General features: G+C 41.3%; 2 protein-coding genes across 5 annotated transcripts; both read left to right on the plus strand.

Annotated features, from left to right (window-relative positions):
- The first annotated feature begins 977 nt into the window (after positions 1 to 977).
- On the plus strand, positions 978 to 14,818 carry LOC138211742 (UDP-N-acetylglucosamine--peptide N-acetylglucosaminyltransferase 110 kDa subunit). 4 transcript variants are annotated; one of them, XM_069171846.1, is made up of 22 exons: positions 978 to 1,371; positions 2,983 to 3,163; positions 3,886 to 4,129; positions 4,247 to 4,315; positions 7,698 to 7,814; positions 7,916 to 7,995; positions 8,397 to 8,592; positions 8,697 to 8,837; positions 8,981 to 9,081; positions 9,559 to 9,712; positions 10,005 to 10,106; positions 10,208 to 10,405; positions 10,714 to 10,872; positions 10,992 to 11,081; positions 11,242 to 11,367; positions 11,497 to 11,667; positions 11,805 to 11,921; positions 12,259 to 12,429; positions 12,732 to 12,884; positions 12,995 to 13,247; positions 13,361 to 13,484; positions 13,577 to 14,818. In XM_069171846.1, exons 1-22 carry the CDS (start codon positions 1,335 to 1,337, stop codon positions 13,755 to 13,757), a joined length of 3,165 nt encoding a protein of 1,054 aa, XP_069027947.1. In that variant the 5' UTR covers positions 978 to 1,334; the 3' UTR covers positions 13,758 to 14,818. The 4 variants fall into 4 exon arrangements, with proteins under 4 accessions (XP_069027947.1, XP_069027948.1, XP_069027949.1 ...); XM_069171847.1 differs by having other exon boundaries at positions 10,208 to 10,387; XM_069171848.1 differs by having other exon boundaries at positions 3,013 to 3,163.
- A 1,073-nt stretch (positions 14,819 to 15,891) lies between these two features.
- Positions 15,892 to 21,051, plus strand: gcna (germ cell nuclear acidic peptidase). Its single transcript, XM_069171255.1, has 12 exons — positions 15,892 to 16,036; positions 16,185 to 16,296; positions 16,399 to 16,468; positions 16,559 to 16,614; positions 16,698 to 16,764; positions 16,865 to 16,935; positions 18,181 to 18,600; positions 18,734 to 18,908; positions 19,039 to 19,183; positions 19,982 to 20,117; positions 20,240 to 20,444; positions 20,540 to 21,051. The coding sequence occupies exons 1-12, from the start codon at positions 15,926 to 15,928 to the stop codon at positions 20,769 to 20,771; spliced, it is 1,800 nt and encodes a 599-aa protein (XP_069027356.1). The 5' UTR covers positions 15,892 to 15,925; the 3' UTR covers positions 20,772 to 21,051.
- The last annotated feature ends 1,840 nt before the right edge of the window (positions 21,052 to 22,891 follow it).

Consider the following 22,891-nt stretch of genomic DNA (forward strand, 5'->3'; position numbering starts at 1 on the left):
ATCCTGCATTTGCACCAAAACCGTTACAGCACTTGCAGAGCTGAATTGTCTGACTATCTATCATAAGCTATTCTACAGATCTCATACAAACATTTTGATAACAGATGAACAAAATTGTTGTTCAAAGGTAGGGTTCAAAGGTTAGATATGTACTTTTGTCAGTATTGACTTATTGAATCAGCCTAAATTAAAGAACATTTGGAAAAAATAAAAAAATAAAGATTAAAATCCTCTGTCACCACCACAGGAATAGTATTTGTTACACCAAAAAACAACCAAACTGCATTGCGTAACGTGGTCTCCAAAGCAATGCCCTTGTTCTATTTATTAAAACGTTTGACTTAATATTGCTCGTCTTGCAATGTGTGTTGTCTTTTTAGTTCCCGGATTTTTACTATAAAGTCAGGCTGCATTTCTGCATCCTGCGTGGCCCTGCTCCTGTCAAAAATGTAAGGTCAAATAAGGTGTAAATGTGTGCTTTCATGTGTGCAGTTACGTGTGTTCCTGTGTTTAGAGATGACATATGCCATGACAAGTTCGTGAGCTACATATAGCCTTACCTTCCCCCAACATATTATTTTTCATCTGTTGCCTTACAGACTGCAGACTTTTGCATGGCAGGCACATGTATGTGAACCAATGCTGCAGTCAGCAAAAAAAAAAAAAAATCATTTCGTGAATTTTTGAAGCGCTTCTGCTGTTTTTTTTTTTTTCCCACTTTGTGTCCCTGCGCCATGTGTTCTTCCGCGCAGTATCGCTCGTAATCGGTTTATTATTAATTTATTAAATTAGTAACGCATGGCCAGGGGGGGGAGGAGGGGAAAGGTGCCTCAAGGCACACATTCAATGAATTATTTTTTTTTCCCCACCAAATGTGACATTTATTCCGGGCTGACACAGATTTCCTCGTAATGGCGATACCGGATCTACTTTCTGTCAAAAAAAAAAAAAAAAAAAAACGAGTTCCACCCATTTCGCCATTTTATGTTCCAGAGCTGCTTTTGTTGTGAAGAGAAAGACAAGCCGGCTCTTAAACCAGCAGCATCGTGAGTTAGTGGGGGAAACAGGCGTTATAACGGGGGTTAGTTGATTAAATACAAGCCTGCTCGATACTATTAGTAGTTTTTTGTTTAATTTATCGCTGTACGACGTAGCGGGGGTCGTAGATTAGGTTAGCGGACGTTAGCTCGCCAGGCAACGTGTTTGCTGGCCGCCGACGACAAAGACGACTCGCACGCTGCACGTTTTCTTTTTCTTTTTTTTTCTCCTCTGAAACGGTGACCTGCCAAGGAGACACATTGACGACCACCGCGCCAGACACGAAGACCGAGGAGATGGCGAGCTCAGTGGGAAACGTGGCTGACAGCACAGGTTAGCTGCTTTTGTTCACGTTCAGCGGGCACACCTAGCACGACCGAGCTAGCATCTAGCGAGTGACTCTTTATTAATATCAGGAAGAAAAAAACAACAACAACACCGCATGCTTTTTTTTTTTTAAATAGTCTGCAATGTGATGAACAAGTGTGTTAACGTGACTATAATCTGCGGAACAGTTGTGTGTAAACAAGTCATCTTTGGACACATTTGTCTGAAGCCGTTGTGACGCTAGCTGAGTTAGCAAAACATGTTGCTACGAGCAGCCCTCAAGATGTCGATTTAATTTGTTCCGCGATTCCAGAAAAAAAAGGTTCCCTCGATCAAAAAAATATCATAAACCCCCCCCCCCCCTTTTTTTTTTTTTAATTTTTAATAATAATAATAATTCTGATTTGAAGTACCCACGCGTCGTGGGCACAGACACAGCGAGGCCTCCTGCAGCATCTCACTGGTGAAAGTGGCCCTGCAGACATCACAATGTGGCGCAGATGGTTAATGTCTGCTTTTTGGTACCCTGACAAATTCACCCCGAAGGTCATCTGTGAATTGCGGGTTTTCACTTGACTTGTTAAATCCGTGCATTATATTATATTATATTATATTATATTATATTATAATGGCGGTTCGAGTAATTCAATCTGTCCGTCGCTCGCTCGCTCGCAAGCACGATGACGTAATCGTCACGGATGGATGAACCTGATCTCCTGCAATCTTTGTGGAGGATCATTTGGCGTCTCCCAAAACCATCGCGCCTCCTCCCAACCTGCCGTGCAGGTGTAACCCCATGTACGATGTGCTTGTGGCTTCACGTTGTCTGTGCCACACCCAGAGACTCACCTCAACATTTACATTTTTTTTTTTTTTTAATGACGGGAATTTGAATGGTGGCGATACTACAGCTCTTTATTTATAACTCCCGATTTTGGCTACATTAACAGTGTGTGGTTTTGAAATGTGGCTTGACAGTTGACCGTCAAGCTCTTGCTTCCCATTTTAAAATGTCAAATCCAGAGTTTTGCCAGAACTTGTGCATTTCTGCCACCTCCCGTTTTTTTGTTTTTTTTTCATCATTTCTCCAAATGTTGCATTGGTGTTTTGCTACTTTATGGTTGGTAAGTAGGGGTGACAATAGTCAGAGGCCCCACCATACAATATCGTCACAATACGCAAGTCATGGCACAGTGTTATTGCAATTATGCAAATTGTATCCCCAAAGAAAACCCTAAATTTGATTTATAAAATAATAATTTTATATAATGATATAGCCATACAAAATTGTGTCAATATATTACGCTGTTTAAGTTTTTTCCATCTTTATTGGAATCCCTTTTTTGACTTAAGTAAAATAGAATCTCAGTAAATCTTGTTGACAAAAAACATTATGAACTATATTCAAGAATTCACTGCAACTCTGTAATTTCTAAACATTTCTCCACTTGATCCCAGTGATCCCTTGATTTTTGCCCATTGTCTTGTTTTTTGTTGAGTTCAAATTGTCATTATTTGCATCATCTCTTTATTTTCTGTTTTCATTTGTCAGATTTAATTTCTTCCATCACCTCTAACATGTTGTTTCCCCCTCCTTGGGTTGTGTTGGTGCTCCAGAACCAACAAAACGTATGCTTTCCTTCCAAGGGTTGGCTGAGTTGGCGCACCGGGAATATCAGTCAGGGGATTTTGAAGCAGCTGAGCGCCACTGCATGCAACTGTGGAGGCAGGAGCCTGATAACACAGGCGTGCTATTGCTCCTGTCCTCAATCCACTTCCAGTGCCGAAGACTTGACAGGTGAGGTGTGGGGTGGGGGGGCTCGATGCACATGGAGCATGTGATGTGGAAGTAGCAGAGAATAATGGGTCTTCTGGCTTTGAGTGCACACATCTGGTCAGAGCTGTGTTCTGGATTTCCTGTTGCTTGGTTTAATGTGGTTTCCTGCTGGTGATTCTAACACTGTTCTGGTGGTGGTGTAGTCTTGCTTTGCAGGTGCCATGGGAAAGGTTTTGGGTCTTGCAAGTGACAGGTTTAAGCCGCATGGTCTTGTTTACAGTTTTTAATTTCTGAAATGGGCCCAATTGTATTATTTACCAACTAATCTACAATTGACATGTAAAAAAACTTGTGTGAAAATCAAATCCAGACATGGAGCATATTCTGTGTAGCTTTAACAGGTTCAGTTGGAGTCTTCTGCCAACGTGATATTTAGTTTGCATTACAGACATTTAACCAATGGACTTACTTGGTTTGGAAGTCTTTGGGGTGTGTGATGTATGTGTGTGATGGGTGTGTGTGTGTGTGTGTGTGTGTGTGTGTGTGTGTGTGTGTGTGTGTGTGTGTGTGTTCAACATTTTTAGAATCTTTATCTTTGTGTGCTGTTTCTATATTTAACCATACACCTTAAAATAAGTTTCTTCCTTGCACCCTGCTGTTGTCTCTACACAACACATCAGTCCATCTGAGCCATCCCCTCCCTTCCAGAGTCTAACTATATTGTTCCCATTTTGGCCTTACAGGTCTGCTCACTTCAGTACATTGGCCATCAAACAGAACCCGATGCTGGCTGAGGCCTACTCCAACCTGGGGAATGTTTACAAGGAGCGTGGGCAGCTGCAGGAGGCCATCGAGCATTATCGGCATGCTCTACGACTGAAGCCAGATTTTATCGATGGGTACATCAACCTGGCAGCAGCACTGGTGGCAGCAGGAGACATGGAAGGAGCGGTTCAGGCTTACGTGTCTGCTTTACAGTATAACCCTGTAAGTAAAATGGCATATGTTAAAACTCTGCTTATATGGTCAAATATACACTGATCAGCAGCTAATTGCAGTTGTAAAATATCTATATATTTTCTCTCTCTCCCTCTCTCTAAACAGGATCTTTATTGTGTGCGTAGTGACTTGGGCAATTTGCTTAAAGCCCTTGGGCGTTTGGAAGAGGCTAAGGTATGTTACAGCAGGCTGGCGTTTACATAGAGGTGTTGTTTATGTTTTGTTTTTTTTCCTTGTCCATAAATTTTTGTTTTTAAGTGTCATTCACTAAGGCGATAGATGCTTTTCCTTTTCCCCCCTTTGACATTTTTAAAATACATTGAGTCCCTTGCATTCAAACCTTTCGGCCAAGTGGAGGACAGAAAATCTCCTCCTTTCTCAGTTACAGTAAGCTTATCACAACTTGGCAAAACCCTTTTGCAAGAATTGGACTAGAATGAGTCAACACTCGTATAAGCCAATCAGGTTTCCTGTATTTTGTTTTTTAAATTCTTCAGAAAATACATACTTTTTGTTCATTACTTTTTAGACAGCTCTATGCATTTAGTTTTTTTTGTATATACACATTACATTTGCCACTACCCTGTATCACTTTATGTCCTTTGCTTTACACCGACCTTTTATCAGAGGTCAGCCCCTCCCCTTTCAGGAAGAAAGGCTGGAGTTTTTAAATTCACACCGCGGATCAAACCTCGGCCCATGCATGTTCATATAGTTGACTTTGGAGGGAAAATGCTGGCTCGGTCTTTGAAGAAAACATGAACTGATGAGAAGCTAGTCAACCTTTGAAGTGCAAAAGATAAGATGGTTTCTAACCTAACCGCTATACTCCTTTATTGTTTACCAATTGCCCAAAGACAAGCTTTTCATTACATTTTGCTGTCAGTTGCAGTGGCTGCCAGTGTGGGATTTTCCCCACATGTTACACTTGAATTTATCAGTTAAAACTTGTGTCCATGTTACAGGGGGCTGCCTGGGTTGGGTCAAATCTGGAGATCTGGAGATATGGAGTTGTTCCGCTGGTTACAGGCCATCTTATTTCGTGCTAGAGGGGGGTAAAGGAGTGGGGAGGAGCATCAGGGAGTCACAAGCTCCCCTGCTCTGTCGCTCCACCCTCCGCGCGCTTGCTGAGGATTGGTGGAGTGTGCGCGCTCAGAGCTGTCTTCCTGACCCTTCAGATTCATCCAGTCAGTGCTAAAGCACTCTTCGAGAGTGCTTCTCATGCACACACGCATCAGTTTATGTGACTATGGGTAATAATGGATAATTCAGATTCTATCCAGCTGGTTATCTGTCTTGATAGCCACTGCTTTTGAATAGTCTGTTTAACTGTGGGTTTAGGAAAGCTCAAGCTTAAGTGCCTCAAAATGGTCCAAGTGGCGTCAGGCAGACAGCTCATTATCTGTACTCCACCACCTGCGTCAGATGCTGGGTTAGAAAGACAGAAGCGCGCAGCAAAAGCGATGACCTCTTTATTTCAGATCTGTGGAGGCCTGTAGATACAAATGATAAACCACAGACTTCTCTCCCTACCCATTGGCCAGGATTCACGAAAGCAGGCAAGGATAAAGAAATCAAAGTTTGAGAAACTTTGCTAAAAGAATTTTGAAAAAGAAATGATTCTTACTTCCCTTTTCCTTCAAATATGTTATATTTTTCCCAAAGTCATGGGATCAGTTCATTTGGGCAAGATCAAGCCAGTAACTGCCCTCCTGTAGTTTAATATGAAAACTGAATTGAAGGACAACTGGAAGCCTGACTATATTTCACTGATAAACTGAACATATCAAAGCCTTTCTTCCCTCCCAGTTACCCTGAAAACATTCCTTTTTGTTTTCTTTGAAATGAAACATTCATTGCATGAGTGAAAACTATCAGTAGTATTATAGTTTTTATTTTAATTGTGATTTGGAAGAACGTGTTTTATTTCCATATAAAAAAAAAAAAAAAAAAAAAAAAAAAAAAAAGAAACAAATGTATTGTTTGAAAACTTTTACTAACGATCTTGTTTTCTGATTTTGTCTCTTTTGGTTTTTCCACAACTGAAATTGTTATTTAGAAGGTTTCAGGTGGGTGACACTATTCCTGCGTAGGTGCCTGGCGGAAAGGAACACTAGGGCAGCCTCAGTCCTCTCCTCTTCTTCCAGCCAGCTGCGACCACCACTCTGACAAAGTCCAAAAATATGGTAACGGGTTTGTAAATGCCAACAAAAGAAAAACCACCTCACTTCATGCTTGAGCTCCTCTGTCTTGTGGCTCCCTTTGAGGAGCAAAAGAGAATAAGTTTTAACAAAACAGATTACCGTAAGAATGTCTGAAAATATGCTATACTAATTACCCAACTTTATATTAAGTAAAAAGAAACTTGGATTTGGAAGCAATAATCGTGAAAAACAAGTAAGAACCCTCTAACTCTTACATGTTGGTTATTTTTCCTGCTTTGTTTTGTTTTTCCCTTCTTTATTTGGACTTGCAGCGATCTGATGATGATGCAGATAATGCGCTGTGAGTCTGCAGTAGCGCAGGGGCTGCGCAGCGATACCCTCCACACAACCAAAAAGGCGGAACGCGCAAGCGTGCGACTCCCCAACCCCTCATTCCCTTTGGCCGGTTGGTTGCGGACCTCTCCCCATTCATGACCAGCCTTGCTCCCAAGTGCCCCCAAATCTCAGACACAATTGGCTTTTGTCATTTACAAGAAATTCTTTTCAGCTAGTTCAATAACATTCAACGACAAATGGCAGTTTAATTTTGATTGGTTGTTTCCAAATTGCCCAATTACATTCTGCCACTGGTTGATCCGTCAATCCTAACAGCCCCCTCCCCCCCTCTTAATTCTGAGATGAGTTGTTGGTGCCGAGTGTGTGCCAGTCTGGTGTTGCAGGTGTTCTGCCAGGGGTTGTTGGTCTGCAGCTGTTTCACTCAGCCATTCAGCAAGCGCAGCAGCGAAGCAATAACCTTTGCCAGGAGCAAGGTTACGCAAGCAGCATTATATGGGCCGTTGTGGTGGTGGCAGTTGACCCACACAGCGCGCTGGCGTTTGTGGCGCCTGCATTACAGGGACCATCACCTGCACGAAGCGTCCAGCATCCCAGGTTGTGAGAGACCATCCAACATTTAAATAGACAGCGTTCATGCAGCTGTTAGTGACTCTTTTTTTGAAAGATCTTCATATTATATAATTTGGGTTTTAACTGATTAATATAGATATTACCAGGAAACCACTACATTTGGTGAGAACATGGTCATAACTGCAGGATGAGGGCCTACGTGTGGGTGCCGGTTGGATCCGCGCAGCGTAGGAAAAAGCCAGGCAGCTTTGCGCGGCAGACTCGTGCGCACGCGAGCCCATGCTGTAGACTCACTTTTTGCCATCATGGAGAATAGTCACTAATTTTGCTTTCTCTGCTCTTTTTGTTTTTTCTTACTTTTATTCTCAATCTTCTTTGTTTTTATTTTACACCCCCCCCCCTCCTCAACCCTTCTACATACTATACTTCTCCCATTCTACCTCTCCTCCTTTCCTCTTGTTTTTTTCACTGTAAACCCACTGAAGGCTTGCTACCTGAAAGCCATTGAGACTCAGCCCAACTTTGCAGTGGCTTGGAGCAACTTGGGCTGTGTGTTCAATGCCCAAGGAGAGATCTGGCTTGCCATACACCATTTTGAAAAGGTCAGTCCTTTTTTTGTATTTTGTATTTTTTTATTCTACTACTTAGTTTGGTTAATTTTGTTTGTGTTCTTCCATGTTAAAAGCTTGGTTTAAATTTTCAGGCAGTGACTCTGGACCCTAATTTCCTTGACGCATACATCAATTTAGGCAATGTTTTGAAGGAAGCCCGCATCTTTGACAGGTGAGTCAAAATCATGTCTGTGTAGACTTGATTCTTTTATACATTCATGTTCAAACTTTTCTCTTTATATTCACCACCCTATCACACCCCCATCTGGTATTAAGAATGAGTCAAGTACATTGTCAGTTACGGTACCGCCTTGTCTGTGTTGATCTTGTTGCTGTGTTTTCACATGCCATTGTTTAGGCAGGGCAGGTTTGTTCTACAGAACTATGGTCAGGGTTGTACTGCAACTGCTGAAACAGTGACGTAGCAAATTTGTAACCGTATTAAAGGTGTTTACAAATTTTGCTGTTACACTTTGAATGCCCATAATGACTTCCAAGGAGTTAAGTTTTGGAAATCAGCATAAGACTGATCTTGAGCCTAACCTGTGTCTATACCTTCTCTTATGCTTCCAGAGCTGTGGCTGGATACCTGAGAGCTCTGAGTCTTAGCCCCAACCATGCAGTTGTCCATGGAAACCTGGCCTGTGTCTACTACGAACAAGGCCTCATTGACCTGGCTATTGACACCTACCGCCGTGCTATTGAATTGCAGCCCCACTTTCCTGATGCCTACTGTAATTTGGCAAATGCCCTCAAGGAGAAAGGCAATGTAAGGTGTTTTTTTGTGTCTCAATGTTTATTATTTCTTTCTGGTTTATTTCAGTCAGTAAACACTTACTGAATTTCACTTTGAATTGCTGTTGTCTTTTTCAGGTGTCTGAAGCAGAAGAATGCTACAACACAGCTTTGCGTTTGTGTCCAACTCATGCTGACTCCCTCAACAACTTGGCCAATATCAAGCGTGAGCAGGGCAACATCGAGGAGGCTGTTCAGCTCTATAGAAAAGCCTTAGAGGTGAGTTAAGAGTCAGCCATTTCTGTTCAGGATATTTTCTGCTATGAATTGGTGTGTTTAATAACAAAACCATCATTATTGCTTTAAATGTGAGAAAGGTAACCTCTGGCTGTTTTGCTTAGTAACACTTTTTTTTTCATTAGGTGTTCCCTGAGTTTGCAGCAGCTCATTCTAACCTGGCCAGTGTCCTGCAGCAGCAGGGGAAACTCCAGGAAGCCCTCATGCACTACAAGGAGGCCATCAGGTTTGTAATTAGATGCTAAAGGCTTCTGCTAACTTTGGTTCATTTCAGACATGTACTTCTTTCCATTAATCTGACAGCAGTTTAATGTGTTTTTTTTTTTTTTAAGTAAGTAAAAAGTTGGGCCCATGTCACGTACTGTACTGTTCAGTTCACTTTGAAATTTTTAAAGGCACGATATAATCGATAAATTTACACACTCTGAGTTTGTACACTTAAACAAAATAGTGGACAGTAAATATAGTCCACTATATAGTACATGGGGAGTAATTACGGACACAATGTGTGATATGGCTCTGCTCAGAAATGATACCAATTGGTAAACTGCTGGTTTATTTATTTTGTTTCCATTTTCCATCTTTTTTGAAGTAAATGATCATAAAGGAACTGAAACTACTTTTTTTTTTTTAAATTTGTATTTAAAAAAAAAAGATGTAACCTTGTCGGGTCACTTAAACAGTTTGTCTGTTTAATTTTTAGAATCAGCCCCACATTTGCTGATGCCTACTCGAACATGGGCAATACACTGAAGGAAATGCAAGATGTACAGGGAGCGCTGCAATGCTACACCCGTGCCATCCAGATCAACCCTGCATTTGCTGACGCTCACAGCAATTTGGCCTCTATCCACAAGGTGGGGATCATTTTTGTTTTTTTGTTTACATTAGTATTCCACTATTGTGTCACATCACTGTAGGGCTTTACCATCCTCCGGGTTGCTGAACGATCTTATACATGTGACACATAGATACAAAAATTTTGTATCTATAAAGAGTTGGAATTAGCTAATGACTATAATAACAAAAGCTTTCATGGTAGTTCAAATTATATATGTGAGTGAGCTTAATAATGCATGCAAATAGTTTGACGTTACCACCTTTATGGTTTTTGCAACTTTTAATCTTGTATTTTAATGTTTTTATTAGGACTCTGGAAACATCCCAGAGGCCATTGCATCTTATCGCACAGCCTTGAAACTCAAGCCGGACTTCCCTGATGCTTACTGCAACTTGGCTCATTGCCTACAGGTTTTATTTGCTCATATTTTTTTTTAGATAGTTATCAGTATATTTAGCACAGAAATTAGAACTATATTTTCTGACCTATCTCATTCTCTTCACTTTTCCAGATTGTGTGTGACTGGACAGATTATGATGAGCGGATGAAAAAGCTTGTGAGCATTGTAGCCGACCAGCTGGATAAGAACCGCTTGCCCTCAGTGCACCCACACCACAGCATGCTGTATCCACTCTCTCACAACTTCCGCAAGGCCATTGCTGAACGCCACGGAAACCTTTGCCTGGACAAGGTACACGCACTGATCAAAGCAAGTAACCTTTAATTTATATTTTGGGGGGATGGAAGGTGGCTGGTGATGGCAATGCCTGTCTGCAGGGATATGGGGAAGGTAAGGGATGGGCCAGACACGGGATTAATTAAACTGTAGAAAAGAGGCAGAAGCGATGGTGGTGACAGGTTTGCTTGCAGGGTGTGAGCGTAAAGCTATAAAGTTATGATGATTTGAGGTTAGCCTGGGGGAATGTTTTTAATGATTTAGTGTTTGTCCATTTTTAGCTCGAGTTACCTTTGCTTGCCTGGTGTAGTTGTATTCTTACGCCCCTACTAACTCCACAGATTAATGCACTGCACAAACCCGCTTATGAGCATCCAAAGGATCTGAAGTCCAGCGGTGGACGTCTGCGTGTTGGCTATGTCAGCTCAGACTTTGGCAACCACCCGACTTCCCACCTGATGCAATCCATTCCTGGAATGCACAATCCTGAGAAGTTTGAGGTAAGGGATCCTTACTGTGACTTGAAGTCTCAGAATTACACACGTGACTGCCAAGTAAATGGTATAGTGTATTATTACAGTGTTGACTTAAATCTTTTCTTATACTTTTTTCCCCAAAGGTGTTCTGCTACGCTCTGAGCCCTGATGATAGTACCAACTTCCGTGTGAAAGTGGTAGCAGAAGCTCATCATTTCACAGACCTCTCACAGGTAACTGTTAAGACCCTTCTTTGTCAGTATTTGTATACTTAGGTTGTCTATAAAATTGTTAATTTTTACCTGACTGGTTATTTCAACAAATATGAAGCCAACACTAAAAACTAGCCATTTGACAAAATCATTTTGTTAAATTGTTATATTTCGCCTCCAGATTCCCTGCAATGGCAAGGCAGCTGATCGTATTCACCAGGATGGAATCCACATTCTGGTCAACATGAACGGATACACCAAGGGAGCCCGAAATGAGCTGTTTGCCCTCCGCCCTGCCCCCATTCAGGTTAGCTCTAATGGGATTTCTGACAGATAGTTGTATCCTCCGGATACATATCGACTGTGCAAACTGCATCATTAGGGTCCTTGCCGTCTTTATAGAACGCACGTCTAAATATTTCTACGTGTTCGACAGGCTATGTGGCTGGGTTACCCGGGAACCAGTGGAGCTCCTTTCATGGACTACATCATCTCTGACAAGGAGACCTCACCGATAGAAGTAGCTGAGCAGTACTCTGAGAAACTCGCCTACATGCCCCATACTTTCTTCATTGGAGACCATGCCAACATGTTCCCTCACCTCAAGGTTTGTCCGTCCTCACACTGCTGCCAAGTGTTTCGATGAGCTTAGTGTCTCCTTTTAAAAAAAAAAAAAAGAGAGAGAAAACATAACATTAAACATGACCAAAGTGTGGTAACATTTATTTTTGTTTTGACCCACAGAAAAAGGCAGTGATTGATTTCAAGTCGAATGGACACATCTTTGACAACCGCATTGTTCTTAATGGAATTGATCTGAAGGCTTTTCTGGACAGTCTGCCGGATGTCAAAGTTATAAAAGTGAGTAAAGAATATTTCCTGAACCTTGATTATCTCAGTGAGTTCAGTCTGTGAGTTGAGCTCTACAGTAGGTATTTAAAGATACAGCAGGTATTGTATGACTGTTTATGTTAATTTGTTGACTTTTAAGTTACCCTGACATTGAAGAGGGAGACAATGAATCCCTTTGTCATAGCTGGTCTCAGGTTATGTTAATGAGTACATCTTACAAAATATCTGCTGATTCAGTTATGGTCAAATTGCCAATGTGTGCATACAGCCCCTTCTGTTAATAATGTCACAGTGGTGAATGATTTGATGTTGAGCTGTATTTAAGCTGAAACTGTTTTCTGAGCAGATGAAGTGTGACAACAACCTGGAATCTGCCGGAGACACAAATGGAGCTCTGTCCATGCCTGTAATTCCCATGAACACTGCAGCAGAGGCAATCATCAACATGATCAACCAAGGCCAGATCCAGGTCACAATCAATGGCTTCACTGTCAGCAATGGCCTGGCCACCACACAGGTATGTCTAATTTGGGCACAGTTGTTAGTATACATGCAAACATTAGGAGAGATGTCGTTTCAAAGAGTCTACGAAGGCAGAAACAAAGAATTTAGCTTGCTGCTTTTCCTAGATCTTTACTGCAGATTAGGTTGTAGTCTCTGACACTGTGTCCTAAAGGTGAGGAAGCTTAGAAAGTTATCACTGTAAATGGAGGCATCTGCCTTGGCTTTCACAGTAGCATTTTATTACCAGTTGGATCAAACAGTCAAAACCTGTCACACTTGGAGACAACGGCAGCATTGCTCTGTTCCCCATTTTAGATCAATAACAAAGCGGCTACTGGGGAGGAGATGCCACGCACGATCGTTGTGACAACCCGCTCCCAGTATGGTCTCCCAGAGGACTCCATCGTCTATTGCAACTTTAACCAGCTCTACAAGATTGACCCGCCTACTCTTCAGATGTGGGCCAATGTAAGTCAGACAAACGTACAACGGCTTTGCTTGTTGCTCTGCACTTAAAATAATTACTTGAACACCTGAATTTGCATTAAAAAATCAATTCCAAATCTCTTGTTCTGCAGATCCTGAAGCGAGTGCCCAACAGTGTGTTGTGGCTCCTTCGCTTCCCCGCTGTTGGCGAGCCCAACATCCAGCAGTACGCTCAGAACATGGGTCTGCCTGGCTCGCGCATCATTTTCTCTCCTGTGGCCCCCAAGGAGGAGCATGTGAGAAGGGGCCAGCTGGCTGATGTGTGCCTAGACACTCCCCTGTGCAATGGTCACACCACAGGCATGGATGTCCTCTGGGCTGGAACACCCATGGTCACCATGCCAGGTGAGGATGAAACCTTCAGTTACTAATTGCTGCTGTACCGCAGAGAAAATACAACAATTTTACGTAGTCAAGTGGCAAAATTGAAAGTGAGGCTTCTTAAACTCTCTATGTAGGTGAGACCCTTGCCTCGCGTGTGGCTGCCTCTCAACTCAACTGTCTGGGCTGCCCGGAGCTAATAGCCCAAAGTCGCCAGGATTACGAGGACATAGCAGTCAAAATGGGCTCTGACATGGAATAGTAAGTCCAAATGTATTTGACCAACTTGAAAACAATGAATGTTTTCCTTTGTGTGTCAACTTGAAAGTTGGATTACTTTTTTCCCCCTGCAGCCTGAAGATGGTCAGAGCGCGTGTTTGGAAGCAGCGAATCTGCAGCCCTCTTTTCAACACCAAACAGTACACAATCGACTTGGAGAGGCTCTATCTGCAGATGTGGGAGCACCACAGCAATGGCAAAAAGCCAGAACCACTGGTCAAAATCCAGACGGTAGAGACCAGTGAGAACGCCTGAACTGGAAGCACGTTGATTTCTTCTCTCCTAAATCCCAACTGTTTTTGACCATTATCGACACCTTAGTTTGAATGGTCCGTCTCCACTCCAGTTCCCTCTCCTTGAGTGATTCTTGCCATCTCTCTCATTTACTATTAATGAGACTCTTACTTGCAAGGAGCCTACACATGTTCACATTTGTCCCCAATTGCATTTGCCATTGCATCGCACATCTGCATCTCCTGAGCCAGATTGAGCCTGAGACTTTCAGGCCCCTCGTCTGAGACTCTTGTCCTTAAACACAGTATACGTATTTGGTGAGCATGAGAGGATTGTGAATGCCCTGCTACCCTCCAGTACTTTGATCAGTGGTTGATCAGTGGATCTTTTTTTTTTTTTTTTTTTTTTTTTTTTTTCTCTCTCTCTCTCTCTCTCTCTCTCTCTCTCTCTCTCTCTCTCTCTCTCTCTTTCTCTCCTGTCAGTGTGCATACAGGACTAACTGCAGCTTGTGGAACGAATGCCCAGCCGTCATTACTTGTTGATCTATTTCTAAATGGATTAAGAGTGTTGTGTGTTTTAAAATGACAATGTTGCACCAATGGAAATTGTTACTCTGACTTACGTTTCATCAGCTTTAAAATGTAATTGTAAAACATAAATTGCAACTGCTCTTTAGTTCCTCTTAAGCTGTTCTTAAATGACTGCAATAAGTAGATGTGGAAGTTCTTAGACTATGGTCTAAATGAAGACTTCTTCCCCACCACTAGATGCCAACGTTTATTGATTTTGTTAATCAAGGCATATTGTTCATTATCTATCGTCCATTTTGATGTCACACTAAGCTTGTACAAATGATTGGACAAAGCTGGACAAAGGATCGTTGTGTAAGTCATTGGAAAGAGCCTAAATTTAGTTTAGATGTCAGAGCTGTCATAAATTGATATTGTTTTTTAATCACACAAACCAGGAACGGGCTAGGTAAGTATTTTCTAAAAAGTTTTTGTTTTGTATTGTCCGTTAACTGTATGCTGTCAATGATGCCACAATACTATGTGATAAAAGAATAAAGAGATGGCAAAAACTCTTGTGTTTTTGTACTCTGTTATTAATAGAAACAGTGAAATGTTAAAAGTCTTTAGCTTTTGTTTCTTTATTTGGATAACTAGAATGTCTATTAACATGTGGCAGCAGTTGTAAATGTTGTAAATCACAAACTGATTGTTATACCAGTAGATGTTGCCTTTCTGGGTGCATTCGAGTTCACCGGACCAATGAAACAAGTTGCATTTCCTTTATGTATATCTCAATCATAGTAAGGTGCTAGGTCAATTTACTCGCCTTGGAGAGCAAGGCACAAGGGTTGTATGCACATTTGTATTTAATAAAAAAAAATATTGCAATCCCAAAATTTACAAGAGACCTGCATTTAAAGTTCGCTAAGCACAGAAATTCAATGTAAAAGTTCACATGCCAAACGCCTAACAGAACAGTGCATTGCATTATTTTATTTCACCTTGCTGTAGTTTGTTTAGCAATTTCCTAACCTTATGCCGTTAGTTTGATAAACAATATATCTATAGAAGTGTAGGGTGGCATTAAATGGAAATATTCAGGTCAATATCTGTATCAAGTATTCTCTTTAATACATCCACGGTCCCATGTGTTTGGTCGGGGGCGTGGACACAGCGACCATGTGGCATTTGAGACTCACTCCAATTGGTCTAAACATCTCCGTGACAACTTCCGGTGAGAAGTAGCACGAGATTTGAATTTCTCGTCACTAAATCCTGTCCGCCGCTCTTCCCCCTTTTTTTTGTTTTTTTTACGAACAGAAGCGCATTTGGTAAACGTTTGTTTATTAAAATATATTTTAGCACTGCAATTTGTTTTAAACGGGGATTTATGTCGTATCTACCGATAGAAAACACACCGTTTAGTTTTCATTGGTGTTGCTAACGGTAACGCTAACGTCTTCCGGCTACAGTGGCTGTAGAGCTTTACGCCTCGAGAGATTTATTTTGTATTTGCTATAAATATGATTTTTTTTTTAAAACGAAAGTGAATGGTTTTTTTTTTTTAAACTATTAGCTAGCCTTAATTTATAGTATTTTTTTGGCCGTTAGTTACCGTTACCTCACAGGCTGGACTAGATGTTAAATATCTCGTGCTGATGTGTGCGTGTTGCCAGAATGGAGGACAGTGAGGACAGTGAGGACAATGACGCCTGCAAATTATTTGAAAAAGTGGCTAAAAAGATGGGGTGGATGGATGAGGGAGGACTGGACGGAGCAGAAAAAAAGGTACAATTCATTAACCATAACACAGAACCGAGGACATTTCTCCATAACTGGCAAAACTGCGCTAACCGAGATATATAACGTCTGACTGGGGACACACGTGGAAAAAAAAAAAGAAGTTATAACCAAATGCTGTTCTCGTTGTTTCTAGTTGATGAGTATAATTGGGAAGACTCGTCATACTGGCACAAGTGGTCATCCGTCGGCCAGTGAGTGGAGAAATAAGGCAATGAGCGAGTCCAGTGATGACGACTTTGACCTGTGTGAGTGGTTTTAACTCGGTTAAGTTAGTTATATCTTAAGGATATGACTGTGGTTACATATATGGGGTGTTTTGTTTTTCATTTTACCCTTTGATTCATCAGTTCTTCTGGAAAAGTCTACACCCCAAGCAAAAGCTACTTCACAGAAGCAATGCAGTGCAAAGAAAGACAGGTCTGGAAGAACAAAACGTGTTTTTTGTGAAGCATAATCTGTGCCCTGGTGGTGGTGGTGTTAGTTGTAAAGCACTTTTATCCTTTTCAGTTCAAATGTTCTTGTGACCTCCGATGATGACGACGATGATGTCATTTTTGAGACATGTGAGTGTTGGGCATTTTCTTCTGGGGGGTAAATTTTGTCTGTACCAGATGATAAAAAATGTTTGTCTTTCTGCTTATTGCAGTTCTACAACAAGTGAAAACTCCTAAAACCAAACCAAAGAAAATATCAGAAAGTAGGAGTGACAATAGGTGAGTGTTCTGCATTTGTTTTTCTTTCAGTCATTGACACTGTTGGTAGTTTATCTTTCATAAATAATCCGTTTTCACCTGTGTTTTTTTTTTCCCACAGCCTCCAGAAGTTCATCGTGGATGACAGCTCATCAGATGATGACTTTATTAAGAAAAAATCTACTTTTCGAGGTAAGTCGGTAAGTGTTTGCGCGGGCTCTGTGCTTCAGTGCTTTTAATTTGAAATGGATGCTACATGTAGGTAGGTCGTAGGTACGAGCTGTGTTTGAGATTCAGCTGGTTTAACACAGAGACAAAAGTTTAAGGGTTAAAAAAATAACTTGACAGAAACACTTAGAGTCAAACAAAATCATCATATTCACTATCTTGGAGATATTTAGGAAACCATTTATGGTCAATGACAGACCCACTTACCAAAATCAACATACAATGTATCTTCCCTGGTGTTTCTCACCCAGGCCTTCTCTGCAACGAGCTTTAGCTCTTGCTCATTTGTGGGATCTCTCTACCCGTTAGTATGGTTTTCATAAGGTAGACTGCAACTTAGTCAGACTCATCTCAGGTGGTTGACTTGTCCAGTGAAGGATATTACACCTCCTCACCTTGAAAGGTTTTTGGTTGCGTATGTTTAGATTTTTGTCTTTCAGAATGTTAAAATATTATCCAATTTACCTTTGATGCATTTGTCTGAAGGTCGGCACACAGAATGTCTTCGTATACCTCTACACTTATCCTGTTGTTGCTGTCAGCAGGATAATCATCACAGAGATATGTCACCCTGTTCCTTTGGCAGTCATATCCAAGGCATTAAAAGCACCATGCCTGACAGGAAAGAGTGCTTTGGGACCTGAAGTCTTCCTTTGTTTGCCATACTCTGTCCCTGGTTTGGATACAAGCTGATTTTTGTTTTACAGCTGCAACAATTAGTTGATTAATCAATTAGTTGATCAACAGAAAATTAATCACTATTTTGGTAGTAAAATAATAATTTCAAGTAACTTTGTAATAAAGAAATATAAAAATTCTTTGATTCCAGATTGTTAAATGTGAATTATTTATTGGTTCTCCATGATAGTAACCTGAATATCTTTTGCTTGTGGATTGTTAGTCAGAACAAAATAAGACATTTTAAGCTTCACCTGCAATTTTTACCAATTTCTGAAATTTTAATGTTGAAACACCACACAGCTGCCCAAAACTTTTTTTTAGTAGCGAAGTGTCCAATTACTTTTGAACCTTTGTAGTTGGGCTACAATGTGTTAAAATGGTTATGTCCCTCACAATTCTTTCAATATTGACACAAGCCGACTCACAGCTGAGACTTGGGCTGAATAACAGAAAATGTGCAACTGTACAAACACTGATAGTTTTGACTGCATATTTGTATTGCAGTGATTTTGTTCATCTGTTTTGCAGTTCCTCAGAAGAGCAATACTCCAGCAGCCCAGCACCCACCGAGGAGACCACTCGCTCAGTTTAACTCACCGGTGTTTGTTAGTGACAGTGAGGATGATGAAGATGATATTTTGGTCAAGAGCACTTGGAGGACTCGTCACTCAAAGCCCAAGCCCCCGCTGAAGGCTACCAAGAATAACTCTCCTCTGAGTGACAAAGAGGACCGTTCACCATCATTTCCCGTTCCTCCCGTTCCTGCTCCGTTTCCTTTTCTCCACCGGAAAACGGCAGCATCGATGGCGTCTCCCAAACGCACTCTTTCAGCCCCTTCGAGGCTGAAGGAGTCGGAGAGTTCTGAGGAGGAGTTTATATCACTGCTGGAGAGACTGAAGAAGAAAAGCATTTTTAAAGACACTTCATTACCACCTCAGAGCACCAAAGGTACACTAGCCTCCTTGATTATGACTGTCGTTATCCAACAGTTTATAGCTTTTATTTTCATTCCAGTTGTGAGGCTGATATCTCTCTCTCTCTTTTTTGTTTTATTTCAATTTTAATTTGTCCTCTGATGTAGAATGCATTAAAGAGCCTACAGTGTCAGTTCCTCCTGTGAAGGGATTCACAACGCCACGCTCCAAACCATCAATGGCATCAATGGAAACACCATTACACGTGAAGATACCAGGGAAATCCTCCATCTTGAAGCCTGTAGTCAGTCAGACAGAACCCAGACGTGGTCCCATCAGCAGGTACATGCGCTGACCACTTTTCATGTAGAGACATGAATGTACTGTATAATATACCCTGAGCAGCTGTCCGTCTGTCCCTCGCTCATACACAGATATTTGACTTTATTTGTCCCTGTTCATGTTCTTCCAGGGTAGCATTGTGTAAGACCCCAGGCTGCTTCTTGCAGTCGCTCACAAACCCTGGCTCCACCTATCAGGACAAATTCAAACGGAACAAGGAAGACCTTACAAGCAAACTTTACCAACTGTACAATACCACTGTATTCGACAGCAAGGTAATTCCTCATTTCATTTACTGTTTTTTTTTCCCTCACACATCTAAAATATATTCAAATACTTAGAAAGCTCAGTCAAACATGTTCTGTTCTTCATGACCTGTGTTTCAGCACATTCAGTTTGAAATACAATAATGGATATTACATTAGTGTCAAGATTTCATTTAAGTGGGTTTACATCAGTATAGAAAGAGACATAACCCCTTTAAGAGCTTGTTTATAGTGACAGAAATAATTGGACAGATAAACATGAAGACATGATATTTCAAATTTTGTGGAATATCCTTTGCACTCATTGACTGCCTGAAATGTAATGGCAGCTATATATGCCTTAGCCATTGTAGAACCACCACCAGGTTTGACAGATTTAGTGGGACTGTACCTCAGATTGAGATCAGGTGGTTGTCCAGGACATTCTCCCTCTTCACCCTGGTAAATCCTCTGGTGGTTTTGGCCACGTGTAGAAATATGACAGATGACGTGCAGGTATATGACGGATGACGTGTAGAAATATGACTGATGATGCGCCGTCCAACTAGCTTTGATGTATTTGGCTGAATCTGACCTGTAATGTCTTCCAACACTGTGTTAAAAAGCTGTATCTCCAACACAGTTCTTTCAGTACTGATGTAAACTTACACAAATTTAAGCAGGTGTGTACACTTTATTTTACATTGAATTGGTTGAGGCTCAGAAATACATTAAAATAGTTGTAAATGCGACTGTATAAACACTCCACACTGTTGATTTGCTTCGTTAACATATACTGTGTTTCCTTTTCTGATATTACTTTTGTAGCTCCCCATTAATATGTCAGTAACCTGGAATAAGAAGATGCGTAAAACAGCTGGCCACTGTATTACAGGACAGGAAAGAGGTGGAGGGAACCGATACGCTCGCATCGAACTGTCAGAGAAAGTCTGTGACTGTGCAGGTAATGCTTGAGTAAACCAAATAGCCTAAAGTCATAATCTGCTTCTGCTGTGTTGTCCATGAGTATGTAATGTCACATGTCATGCATGGTAAAATTGTCCACGTATGGTCCATCTCTCCCAGATCGTCTCAGGGATACACTGATCCATGAGATGTGTCACGCTGCAACATGGCTGATCAACGGTGTCAGGGACGGGCACGGGAATTTCTGGAAGCTGTACGCTCGCAAATCCACGCTGGTGCATCCCGAGCTGCCCATGGTCACACGCTGCCACAGCTATGACATCAAGTACAAGTTCCAATACAAGTGCACCCGCTGCCAGAACATGTACGTCCCACTGATTTCATATTTGTTCTTTACATTTGCATATTCATGACATCATCTCTGCTGAGAAATCTTTCTTTTATCTTTATTGTTCACAGGATCGGGCGTCATTCCAAGTCCCTGGACACGCAGAGGTTTGTGTGTGCCCTCTGCACAGGTCAGTTTGTCTTAGTGACGCCCTCAAAGCCGCGTGCTCCCACACCTTTTGCCAACTTTGTCAAAGAAAATTACGGGAATGTGCGGCAGGAGCTGGCGGGACAAAATCATGCGGAAGTGATGCGTAAACTCAGTGCAGACTTTGCTGCAAAGACGAAACTCGGTCAAAGCTGAGCCGCTAACTTTACGTACAAACGGAAACATTCTCAAATTGTGAATCAACTAGTCTTACATTACTGAGCAGCTGTGACTTTTAATATTGAATCCATTTTGTTAAGTTTTTAATGTATTTCTGTGTTTATATGTCATTAAAGTTAGTGTAGATGATAAAACTGAGCCTAAACAGCAAATTCATGTTGCTGACCTTGACTGTGTAATGTTTGATGTGTGTGTGTGGGTAAATTCACACCAAATCTTATTCAGAGCATTTGATTCTCACTGGAAATCAGCTTCTTCAGGAAGAAAAATGTTTGATTTATCAAATTTTGCTATAATTTTCTCATTCGAATAGCAACAAATAAAGTTAAAATTACTTTTTTACCGAAACAGACCTTTGACATCTTTATGTGTGGATATCTGTATGTGAACAAATATGTAACCTAAAACTATTTTTCCTAATATATATGCCTTTTAATTTTAGTTATTTGTTATTATGATTGCCAGAGAAAACACTGTAGATGTTGGAGTTTCTTTTTACCGTAAACAATTTTTGAGATATTAATACATTTTTAGTCAATAATTCATGGTATGTAGTTTTCATTGGCAACTTGTCAACAAAACCAAAAAATACTTACCTTAAATCATATAAATTTAGTGCTTCATGTTTTCACTTTTCATACCAAGGAACTGTTTACGTTTCAAAATTTTAATTTGTTCCAGGATGGAAGCATTTTTAGAAATACGGTGAGGTGAGTGTGGGTGAAAGACGTTGGCGATGTGTTTTCCGTGACTGAGGAATGAGGAAAATATTGACAAGCAGAATATAGTTCTGCACAGATGCATTAATAGTGTCTCAGACTTTAATATGAATAAGCAAATGCAATCCCAATTACAAACAACTAGCTTTTGACACATCACTGTCAGACAGGATGGGTTGCTTGAGGACTGACCTGCAGGCCTCATGAGGCTGAGCAAATGCTGTAATGTTGGCACACACAAGGAGGAGCCAGTTGAAGTCAGCCATCAGAATGAAACACGTCTGTGAATGTGTCTGCTGTATCGTATCGAGCTGCAAAGGAAGAGAAAAAGACAACTTTGAAGCAGATCAGAAGTTAAGTATGAAACAACTTTTTTTTTTCCATTTTAAGATTAGTTCAAACTTACCTTATAGCTGTGACCCTTGCTGTGTTCCAAATGGCGTACTTGTGCCCTAACACTCACTATTTTGAGTGCATAAGTGCGTTCACACTGTCAAGTACCAGGATGATGCACTCACAACACCCCAAAAAGAAGTGTGAAACGGGACACTTTCCACCCTAAATGGTCGCCATCTTGGCTCCATACAGGAAGGGGCGGGGCCAACGGCATGACAAATTTTCCAATTAAGGCTCTGAGAAAGCTGCAGCTGTTCCTGAACACCCCCCCCCCCCCCCACACACACACACACACACACACGTTTCTTTTTCACTATTGCTGCTGGACAGAAGAATCCGTTTTGTTTATCAGTGTGATAAACAAAGGACATGAAAATACGTTGATTTCTGGGTCTGTTGAAAGTGCTGTGATTGACACAAGTCCGTCCTAGTCTCTGCTTCATAATAGGTCCCGACTCGCCTATTATGAAAACTGCACCAACAAAGTCTTTATAAGAACAGTAAGAGACAAAACTAAGCATTTTATTTTATGTCTTCACATTTTACACAGTTGGACCTTTTCTTCAGTCCTGCTCTGGCTGTAGAGGGTTTTGTCCCTATGAAGTGGCCCTTACACTGAGTTACTGATGTGTCCCAAAACGACAACCTCTAATCTGGACCCTCTACCCGTCAAGAGACTTTGGCTCTGGTACTTTATTGCACTGTGGACATTACTGTGGTGGTGTCTCTGCTACTTGACCATCCTGACTTCTGTCGGGAAGTGCGTGAAGAACTGCTCTGCTCCAAGAGTGCCGTATGACTCAGTCTTCATTCTCCTTCCCATTCTTTTGGTAATTTAAAACTACCTGATCCCTAGCTGCCTGCACTGTGACACTCTTAATATAGAAACCACCTGAAGGTTGTAGGTGATGGTGTGGACCTGCAGCAAAAGATAAGACAGGCTGCACACAGGAATAGAATCAACAACCAAAGTTTGTCATG

The sequence above is a fragment of the Embiotoca jacksoni genome, unplaced genomic scaffold (genome assembly GCF_022577435.1).
Source record: "Embiotoca jacksoni isolate LCO1_2020_lvr unplaced genomic scaffold, fEmbJac1.0.p SCAF_5, whole genome shotgun sequence".
NCBI classification, from domain to species: domain Eukaryota; kingdom Metazoa; phylum Chordata; class Actinopteri; family Embiotocidae; genus Embiotoca; species Embiotoca jacksoni.